Here is a 10,906-nt window from a genome sequence, read left to right as displayed (position 1 = left end):
GAACCCGTCGCGAGCCGAGCCGAACCTGGCCGAGCCCCGGGCGGGCGGAGCCGAAGGCGGCCGAAGCGGCCCGAGCCCCGCGGGGCGCGCGCGGCGGGCTCGGCTCGGCTCCGCAGTGGCGAAGGGCGCGCGGCCGCGCGCGTGGCGGAGGCGCGCGCGGGGCGCAGAGGCGGCAGCCAAGATGGCGGCGCGGGTGGCGCAGGGGCCGGCGGCCCGCGGGCGCGCCTAGGCCGCTGCCCCCCCACCCCCAACACCCCGGGCGGGCTCCCCGCCGTTTCGCCCTCCCCCCCTTCCCCTTCCCCCCTTCCCCTCCCCCTTCCCCCCCGCCCCCTCCGGCAGCGCGGCGGCCGGCAGGATGCTGCCCTCGCAGGAAGCCTCCAAGCTCTACCATGACAACTACGTGCGGAACTCGCGCGCCATCGGCGTGCTCTGGGCCATCTTCACCATCTGCTTCGCCATCATCAACGTGGTGGTCTTCATCCAGCCCTACTGGGTGGGCGACAGCGTCAACACGCCCAAGCCCGGTTACTTCGGGCTGTTCCACTACTGCGTGGGCAGCGGGCTGGCGGGCCGGGAGCTGTCGTGCCGCGGCTCCTTCACCGACTTCAGCACCATCCCTTCGGGCGCCTTTCAGGCGGCGGCCTTCTTCGTGCTGCTGTCCATGGTGCTGACGCTGGGCTGCATCACCTGCTTCGCCCTCTTCTTCTTCTGCAACACCGCCACCGTCTACAAGATCTGCGCCTGGATGCAGCTGCTGGCAGGTACCCACCGGCACCGGCCCCCGGCGGGCATCCGGCCCCGACGGGCCTTCTCCGGGTATTGGGGGTGCGTGGGGGGGGGTGTCGAGGGACAGCGGGGTTTGCCGGGACAGCAGCCCCAAGGGTGGGTGGCGGATGCCCCCAGGCCCCTGGCTGCAGGCACCAAGGTTGCTCAAGGAAGCTGGGCTGGGTCCAAACACTGCAGGGCCATGGTTCCAGGAACGAGCCCCAGGGCTTCCCTGGACGCCCAGGCCAGGCACTAGCACTGGCATAGTACCAGGACTGGGCACCTCTTCTGGGCACTGGCACCCGGAGAGCCCCCTGGCCACAAGGAATACCTGAGAAAGTTGGGATGGGTACAAATGCTGTAGATCGTAGGACATCCTGGACAGGTACTGGCCGCGGGGCACCCCAGCACTTCCTGAGATGCCCAGACCAGGCACTAGCACTGACAGAGCACTCAGACCAGCTGCTGATGCTAGGCACTGGCACCTGGAGCTCCCTGGGCAGAGGCTGGCCATGGGGAACACCAGGATTGCTCAAGGACAGGGTACAAGCGCTGCGGGGCCATGGAGTATCCCAGCCAAGAACCGTCCCCAGGGCACTCCAGGGCTTCCTGCGACACCCAGACCAGGTACTTGCACTGACAGAGTACTGGGAGTGGGCACCTGTTCTGAGCACTGGCACTCAGGGCTCCCCAGGCAAGATCTGATGCCAGGGAACTACAGGATTCCCTGGGACGTGGTGGCAAAGCTGCATCAGGGGCCCACCTCGGGGGACCTCAGAATAGGCACCAGCACTGGGGCACCTGGACAGCCTGGAGTGCCCCAGGGCAGCCGGGCCAGGCACTGGCCTTGGAGCACCCCGGGACACCTGGGGCTAGGGATCAGCCTCAAGACACCTCAGTACATCCAAGTCAGTGACCAGCTTTGGGACACTCTACAGCGTGGACTGTCCCACAGAATCAATGACCAGCTGTAAGGATGCCCTGGCACACCCTGGATGTGCCGTCTGGGGACCCATCTCCCCCCCAGGGCACCCCACAACAGGTCTTCTTGTCTACCCAGTCCCAAGGGTATCCCTGAGGAAGTCTGCCTCCACAAGATCCCACTTTAGGAGAACCCCCAGGCCCTGAAGGGACCCCATCACTGGCAAGAGGGATGTGGTGTGGACCCCCCACCCTGTAACAGCACCTGTGCACAAACAGACCCTCCAATTCCCCTTAAAGAGATGTTGGGCCTCAGCCCCCTCCGACATCACAGAAGGGCTGACCCAGAGGAATGCTGTGCATTTACCTTCTTGTCTCCTCAGAGATCACCACAGCATCAAGCCCAGTCATTCCCCCAAAAGTGGCCCAGTCTATAGATCCTCCTTAGTTCCCTCCACAAAAGAAACCCTGCCATAGATCTACCCTGACATCCTCAAAGGCTCATTCCTCAAAGGGACACACCGTACAGTAACCCAGACTTTTCCCCAGGAGGGGATCAGATGTGTAAGGTCATAAGGATCCCAAATATGCCCCTGGGCACAGACCTCCAAGCTGTCCCCACAGAGGCTCTGTCCTTCTCAGAGAAAGACCCTGAGAAGAGATGCTGAATTTCCCTTGGTAGCAGGACCCTTCACTGCCTTGTATCTCTCCAGTTTTACCACATGTAGAAAGACACTGTTACTCCTCACTGCATTCAAAGTGTGAATAGAGCCAGAGCTCCCCTTTATTCCTAATGAAAGGACCCGAGTCAGACACCCCTGGGAGAAGGGCCCTAGTCATTGATGTAGAGGATACAGCCCCCACCCCCCCCATGTTAGGGGCTTGTGGCTAGCCCAGCTCTCTCCCTTGCAGCTGGCTTGGGCTGGAAAGCCTGACCTCTCCTCACCCAGATCAGGACCACAGCCAGACTGGAGCTGCCTTGGCTTATCAGGAAATTCCTTTATCTTTAATTTTCCCTGTCCCGAAGATTTACTGGTTTAAGGCAAGCTCAGAGCCCAAATCCTTCTGATTGTCAGCAGCTTAATCAAGTGGCCAGTGCTGCTGCTGTGCAGGGAACTGTCTGGCAGAGTGCTCTACACCAAAGGCAGCCCTGGGCTTCCTCCTCAGTGCCTCTGCCCTGCCCTGGCTCAGGCTTGGGTGGCCAGGGCAGCACCCTGTGGCTGTCACAGCCAGGTACCCCTCTCCTTGCCCTGGAACTTGTTCCCACTCACACTTTGCACCTCCTGGCCACACCTATGTTGCACACAACTGAATTTGTGAGAACCCTCACCATCATGGAGGGCCAGGACGCAGAGGAGAGGTGGCACAGTGTGTCCTGCCAAGAGGGAGCCTCATCTCAGGGGGGCAGGCAGGGCTGAACTTCCCTGGGCACAGCCAGGGCAGCTGCATGGGTAGGGCAGGGATGTGGCCTGATGCCTCGGGCTCCGGCACAGTGTGATGGCAAGCTTCAGAGATTTACTGCTGGGGAAGCCAGAGGCTTGTGCCAGAGCAGAGAGCTTGGAGGGGCAGAGAAGGAAAATGTATTCCTCCTGCCTGGGTGAGGATTTAGCTGAAGGAGACCTTCCACCAGTACAGCAGAACCAACATCAAGGCCCAAAGTTTCACAGTCTCACTGGTGAAAATCAGAACAGCATGGTGAAAGACAGAGAGATGGGGCAGAGATGGGTTCTTCCCATAGGATGGCCAGTGCAGTATACAGGGCTGCTGAGTGAGGGCACGAACAGGCTCTTCAGAGGAGAAAAATGAAGAGCAGGAAGGTGGGGGAGGAGGGGAGGAGGAGGCTCGGGCAGCCAGTGTCTTTTTCAGAGAAAAAAAAAAAAGTTTAAATTGTCAATGTCTAATTAGTGGACGATAATCAAGGAAGGGTTTAATTAGAACTTCACAGAAAGCTCCAGCTGAAAAGCCACTGCCCCCCTAGGAGAAAACTGAATCTAATTAAGGGGAAAGACTCTGCTTTATCGCAAATAGAAACGTAGCCATCTGCCCTGCTCAAAATCCCAGGAACGCAAAACTGGAGATTTCGCTAAATCCTTCTGTTACAAAACCAGACATGGGCCTTTAACGTGAGCACGTCAACAACTGTGTGACTGGCAGCACGCTGATGCCACCCCAGTCCTCAGCATTAGTGGGTTAGCTCCTTCAGGAAGTCCTGTGAGATGCTGCTTGAAGAGAAATGGGCTGTGGGGGCCTTCCCTCTCCTGCACCCTCCGTGGAGGGGCAGGTATGGTGGCTGCCTCTGTTCCACTGACCACGTAGCTGTCATCTGCTTGAGATGAGAGCACAGGAACACACCACCACGACAACCAGGCACTGAGGAGGCTGCCCAGGAGCCTGAGCTCCCTAATTAATTCTCTGCTATAACATAAGGCACATTCACCCTTCGAGTTAACTCTGCCCTTTGCAAACAGTTGTCCCGGTGTCCGGCACTAAGGGCAGAGGGAGAGGTCGCAGCCCCCCCTGTGTGACACGGCACCCGCAGGCCTCCTGTGCCTGACCCTCTCGGTCACGCCGAGTGGCTCCTGGGCTCTGTCTTCAGGGAGGCTTCGGGTTTGTACTTACAGTCTGCTGAGGGTCAGAGGCAGCCAGGTGAGCACCGTCCCTCTGGCACGGAGGAAGTCACTGGCCACAGTTGAAGGTGTTTCCCTGGTACTCCTGCTCTTCTGGCCACAAGAAAAGGCATTTCCCCACAGCTCAAGTCCAGCAGCTGGTGTGGTGAGACCTTCCATCAGCCTTAGGCTGAGCGCAAGCGTGACAGCTGGGGTGTCTTTCTACCCAGGGCCGTGCCATCTGCATGGGGCTGTGGTTTGCCTTTACTCATGGTGCTTTGGAGTTAACTCTGCCACTTCAGGCACCTTTCCCAATGAAGAATGTGACAATATATATCCAGCTTAGCCTTTTTCCCCTTTGGGAGAGCCCCTTTGGAGCTACACTCACCTCTGGGCTTGACCCTTCCCACCCACTGGTGTGTGAACCAGGAGTAGAGGCAGAGCCTGGGTCAGTGGCTGCATCTTCTGCACCAGAGCTGCGTTTCCCACTGCCTGAGCGGAGACCCCTCACGTGGTGCAGCTGCACGACTTCATTTTGGCACGTCCTTGGAGAGTGGTGGTTAAGAAGCCTGTTCCCAGCACTGGCTGAGCTGTGTGGCAGTGGGGCTGCAGCCTCAGGGGAGAGCAGGGTCTGACCCAAGCAAACACCACAGCCACAACACACTCCCTGGTGCCGGCAGTGAAGTGGTGGCTCTGCTGAGCCGCATCGGGATGGGCTCATCTTCCCAACTGGGACTTGCTGGAGAGAGAGTTTGGGGTTTCAAATAAATTGTTTTCATGGATATATAAAAGACATTCATTGAAATTCTTAATGGCAAGATGAGAGACAGGCACTACTGCTCCAAACCAGCTAGGACTGTAACTGGGACAGCTACTTTCTCAGCCCAAGGGAGAAACAGTGCCGATATCCACGCTTGCAGCCGAACTGCTTCCACCTGCCAACCTTGCAGCAAAAAGAAGACATCACTTCAAAAAAAGAACCCTTTACATTTAATGAATTCCTGGCTTCTGATCCCACCCCCCAACAAAGCTTTATCTGAAGATTTCCCTTCTCCTTCCCCTGCCACTCCTGACGTGCAGCGGGGATGGGAGCAGACCTGGTGTCCATCCAGCGCCTTGTGCCCCACAGCAGCCAGCCCCACACTTTGGAAAGCAGCATAAAGCTCCCCCAGCAGCTGCTCAGTGTGCCTGCAGACCCACAGGGAGGGGCCGAGCCGGGCATTTTGGAGCTGCTCGTGTCCTGGAGCTTACATCCCTTAACTGTTGTTCCAGATAAAGTAACTGTCAGTTCTGATTCATGTAAACTCATAACTCTATTCTGAATCCTGCTGATTTTTTGGCTCAGAAACAGCCTGTGGAACGAAATGCCGTGAGGGAGCTCCTTTCCATGTAGATGGCCGGTGCTGGCTGTCCCGAGCACGCTGCCTTTAATTTGCATGCATCTTTGAGGGATTTCTATTTTAAGGAAATGGTGCTGGGGGGAGACTGCATTTGTTCCCTTTCCTCACAGCTCTCAGGAGGTTTCCTAGTGAGCAGCAGCCACCACAGACCCCAAAGGTGCTGCACAGCCCCTGTTCCTCAGGGCTGCAGGGCTGGTGTGCCGTGCCCAGGGGCACTGTATCAGGGATCCCAGTGGGCACCCCCCCGTGTGCCATCAGCATCATGGTGAGCACCTGGGTGCAGCACCCAGAGCTTCCTCCCATTGGTACAAGATAGACATGAGGGCCAGGGATGTCCCCAAAATCCCCCTGCGAAAGAGACATGGCTGCCATGAAGGTGGGAGTGATGTGCACAAAGGCAGGAGACAGCCAGCTCGCTGAACTTGAGGGAGGGTGAGCTGCTGCCCATGGGGACAAACACCTTGCTGTCCCCAAGCCCATTTGCACCCAGCAGCTGATGGGTTTTCCCCCTGTGGTTGTGGGGAGACCACGTCTCTCAGCCATAGGGCATGTCCTCAGCCCTTCCCAGCCATGGCAGGCCAGAGCAGGTTCAGACAGTCTTCACCCAAACCTGCAGACTAAACTAGACAGCAAAAATGGTTAAAAAGAAAGTCAGGTTTGAATCCTGCAGGAATTAGAACCAAAAAAATGGTGCAGGACTGGGGCAGTGCTGGGATTACCGTGGTGGCAAACACACAGGTCACTCAGATCCTCCAGATTAAACACACCTACTGGGGATGTCACCCTGCCAGGAGAAGCCTCATCTCTGCTAAAATCCTGCCCCAGGCTTGCAGTGGGAGCCAGAGCCTTGCCTTCTCTTCAGTTAACTGATTTTGCCAGGCTAGCAACAGCCCGTGAGATGCTCATTGCACTTCTAGAGGACAGACCCTGCCAAGGGACCACTGAGGAGTGGGGAGCCATGAACCTGCTGCCAAATCAAGCTGAGGAATGTCAGCTCCCCCTGGGGCTGAGCCCCAGCAGGATCCTGTGGGTAGCACTGCAAACCACAGCTGGATCATCCCCCCCCTGCATGCACCCTGCCCCAGTGATCACGGAAATGCCCAGTCCCAAATATGTCTTTCCAGCTGGGAAAGTTCTGGAAGAGGGAGTTGGAGCCCAGGGCCCAGGGGAAGGGCATCAGCCGTGGGCTGTGAGGAAGTGGCCGGCTGCCTTTGGTGCCAGCAATGTGTAGGGACCAGCACCACACCTTCAGAGGAACAGGACTTAAAAACAAAATGGATGGGAGCTGGGGGGGTTGGGGTTGGTTTTCTTCCCTGTTAATAGCAGCTCTTGGAGGAGTCACCACTCAGCCTTGTTCAGGCAGCCGCAAGCTGTAGATAGAGATGTTCTGAACAAGCCCCAAGGTTATCCTGGAGGTTGGTGAGGGACCTTGGGGTGGTTGGAGGCAGGTGCTGGTGGAGTGGTGCCGCAGGCAGAGGGACAGGCAGGCAGAGCCCCGTTCTCGCAGCCGTCAGACCTTCTGCGAGGGGCGTGCTGAAAAGGGCAGCGCCTGCGAGGCCTGTCAACCACACAGGGATCCCCTCCTTGCTCTTGCTCTTCACTTTGGTGTCAGTCCTTGCTGCGAGCCATGGGAAGGTGTTTCCAGGACACCGGGCGTCCTGGGGACACACAGAAAAGGGAATTGCTTGTGACAGAGCAGAGGACTCGGCTTGCTGCTGGGAACACGTAGGACAGGCAGGAAGAGGAGAGTGCTGGGCTACTCCTGGCTGGTAAAGGGCCTACCTGTGGTGGCATGGCACTGCCACGGCTGCTTCCCAGGGGGCTGCAGAGCAGCGAGGGGCTTATGGGGAAGAGGCCGGTTGCTCTCGGGCAGAGGTGTTCGGATACATGTGGTGACTCGGGAGTGCTCCCTTGCCCTGGTAGCAAATTCATAGTTTAATTCTCTCTGGCTGGGAGGTCTCAGGCAGAGGTCCCAGAGCTGCTCTGTAGGCCAGGGCACAGGCTTCCCCCTCGCCCTGCTGCCAGCAAAAAGCAGGCACATGGGGACAGGAGAGAGCAGAAATGGAGGATGCTTGTCAGAGCTGGTCCTGGTGGTCCTGGCAGTGACCATCACTGCCTGTCCCCTGTGGTTGTGTGGTGACAACCCACCGCAGCAGTGGCTCATGTGCTGTGTGTTTTTCCTGTGCCTCTTTGAGCTGCTCTCTGCTTTTGCCTTAAACTCCATCTCGTGTCCTTCCCGAGTGCCATAGCCCTCTGGCACGTTAACCCACTGCCTCCAGCATCACTGCCCCATCCCACCACGTCTGGGACCTGCTGATGTCCTTGGGAGACCCTTCCTCGTGCCTCTGCAGTGTTTGCAGAGCGACGAGCTCTTGGCAAGCTCCTGCCTTACCAGGGCAGCCAGATCCACCTGGAGCCTAAATACATGCTCAGAACTGCAGAGGCAATACTGATGCTTGCAGAGTCCAGGGAAGGACCAGGAGCTGCTCTTCTGTTCCTGCAAAGGGATGACTGAGGGTTGTGCACCAAAACCAAGAGCCTGCCTGAGCCCCTGCAGGTAAAATCTGCACCCGATTTTGCATTGTTTTGGGGTTTTTTTTAACTTAAATTTGCCTTCTCCTACAGCCTGCCTCAGGCTGCTGCCCACCCAGGCCACTGGAGCTCTTGCTTCACCAATCACCATGCTTTCCTCTGTCTCTGATGCTTTTGGCAGAGCTCCTACAGCTGTAGCTGTTTCTAGGCTGGGTTGTTGGCCACCCCCCTCACCAGGGATGGCCACAGAGCTCCTTAGCATTTCTCACAGCTGTGTCACTGGGAGCTCAGCGGGTCCTAAGACCCTCTTGGCACCTCCACTTTCCCAAGGAGAGTCCCTGGCACAGGTCTGCTGCTCCCCCACGTACAGTGCCCAGCATCAGCACCCATTTCCTTCCAAAGCAGGGGGGCTGGTCTGTGCCAGTCCCAGGGGTCAGGGAGCTCCCCAAAGCGTGGCCATGCTTGGCTGGGTATCCCTGGTGATGTTGGCTTGCCGGCTCCTCACGCGTGCACCGCGCTCCGCAGCCATGCGGTGCTGGTTGTAAATCAGCAGCAACGCGGTGGCAGCAGCTGGTGGGTGTCACACGTGCTGGTGTGTGGGCTGCGAGGGCGACTTGCCTCAGTGTCCCCACCCTTCCCCAGGGAGAGCTGCCAGCACAGCTCACTGGGCTGCGAGGGCCGTGCCGAGCCCCAGCGCGATGCCCTGCGCCCGCTCCCCCACCGAGAGCGATTAAAAGCGCACGTCGGCACCCCGAGAGCACACTGGATGCCCCCCTCGGTGCCTGGTGGGGTGTTTGCTGCCCCCTCCAGCGATGAGGGACAGGGAGGCACTTTGTCACTCGTGTGGGCACAAGCCTCTCAGTTCTCTCCCAACTCCAGACAAAAATACTCACAGCACACCCCAGCTTCTCTACAGCATCGTCACTATTTTTATCCTTCCCAGCTGATACAGGGCGAGGAGCTTTTGTACTGGCTGTGGTTAGAAAAAGTATCACCTCCTTACCTTGACAGCTGTGGGCTTTGTCTCAGCATTTCCCTTCCCATTCGTCCTGGTGCTCCCCAATGTCTCCCTGCTTGGCATAGAGTGTGTAGGAGCAAGTGAGCCTGCTGGGAGTGGTGGTGCCCATGGGGCTGCGAGGTGGTTGGACACAGGCGCTCTGGGGATGACCAACCTCTTGGCAGGCGGCAGCTCTGCCCGCAGCCACTCTCTGTGCACAGGGAACTGGCTGTGATGAGAAATCCTCATGGGGCACTGCTGGTCCTGGGGCTGATGCTGAAAGAAACCAAACTCCTGATGTCCCCACTCATGTGTGCGACAGGGTTGGTGCAGCCGCATGCAAACGCAATCCCTGGGTGGTGGCTGTCACCCACCGTGTTGCCTGGCTGTTGCGGTGCCAAAGCAGATACAGGCTGCACTCATGCACTGACCGGGGGCTCAGCCATTCTCCATCCCCTCTGATGCTTGCTTCTCCTCTCCCCTTTGCAGCGCTCTGCCTGGTGCTGGGCTGCATGATCTTTCCTGACGGCTGGGATGCAGAGACCATACGGGACATGTGCGGGGAGAAGACAGGGAAGTACTCCCTGGGCGACTGCTCCGTGCGCTGGGCTTACATCCTGGCCATCATCGGCATCCTCAACGCACTCATCCTCTCCTTCCTGGCCTTCGTCCTCGGGAACCGGCAGAACGACCTGCTGCACGAGGAGCTCAAGACAGAGAGCAAAGGTGAGCGCTGTGTTGTTGGGGGTCCTGGGGGGGGATCCTGGGTGGGAACAGCCTACTGTCCCTCCAGCAGCCTGCAGCTGGGCAAGGGGCCCCTGGGCTTAACCAGCACCTGCAAAGCCAGGTGGGCCGGGTCGGGGAGAGCAGGCTGCTGAGCTCCTGCCCTGCCTGATGCCCTCTCTTCTGTTTCCACAGATTTTGTCGGCACTGCGGTAAGTCCTGAGCGTCCCTGTCCTGTTCCCCAGCCCTGACCGCGTGGTGCCTGGGTGTGACTGTACTGGGTGGCCCTGTGTCGGGGGGGGGGACACCTTGGCTGTGCAGGGCCGTGGGGGCAAGGGAGGCAGCAGGATTGGGTTAAGCAGTGATAGGGACAGGTGCAAGCACGGCATATGTGGGTGGTGGGATGGTGGAGCTGGGAGTGCCTGACTCCGGCCCCAACACACTGTGCTCTCCCCACAGAGGATATAAGGCTGAGCACCCGCAGCAGGACCCTCTTCCCGTAGCTGGCAGCCTGGGCGCTCCCTCCCCATCCCGCCCTTCATCTGCTGCCAGCGGCCACACAGCATCCCGCGCCGCCCCTGGGGCCCTGCCGCCCACGCTGGGGATATGCCGGCCACCCGCCGCATCCACGGCCACCTCCATGTCCATGCCGGCACTGCCATCCCATGCACCCCGCCAGCTCCGCACTCCCCACCGCCCGCGAGCCGCCGCCGGGGGAGGACGCCCCAAACCTGCTTCGTTTGAGAACAGTATCCAACTGCGGTTTTGTTTTGAGGAAAAAACAATCTCAGAGTTTTTAACAGATTTCTACATCCCCAGGACTCCTGACCCGCTGCCTCCCACCCAATCGCGCGCCCAGTGACACCCCACACCGGCTGCTCGGGGCCCCAGGCCCCTCCCTGCTCCCATTTTGTACAGCTCCAAGATCCTGTCTCCACGGCCGAGGGAGCCAGAGGCCAGGA

General features: G+C 58.9%; 1 protein-coding gene across 1 annotated transcript; it reads left to right on the top strand.

Moving 5' to 3' along the window:
• Positions 1–355: 355 nt before the first annotated feature.
• Positions 356–10,412, top strand: LHFPL4 (LHFPL tetraspan subfamily member 4; the record flags this gene model as incomplete). Its single annotated transcript, XM_084269564.1, has 4 exons — positions 356–761; positions 9,711–9,947; positions 10,140–10,156; positions 10,404–10,412. The coding sequence occupies 4 exons, from the start codon at positions 356–358 to the stop codon at positions 10,410–10,412; spliced, it is 669 nt and encodes a 222-aa protein (XP_084125690.1).
• Positions 10,413–10,906: the final 494 nt, after the last annotated feature.

Source organism: Gallinula chloropus, assembly GCF_964237585.1.
Source record: "Gallinula chloropus genome assembly, chromosome: 12".
In the NCBI taxonomy this organism is placed as follows: domain Eukaryota; kingdom Metazoa; phylum Chordata; class Aves; order Gruiformes; family Rallidae; genus Gallinula; species Gallinula chloropus.
This window is presented reverse-complemented; position numbering and strand designations above follow the sequence as displayed.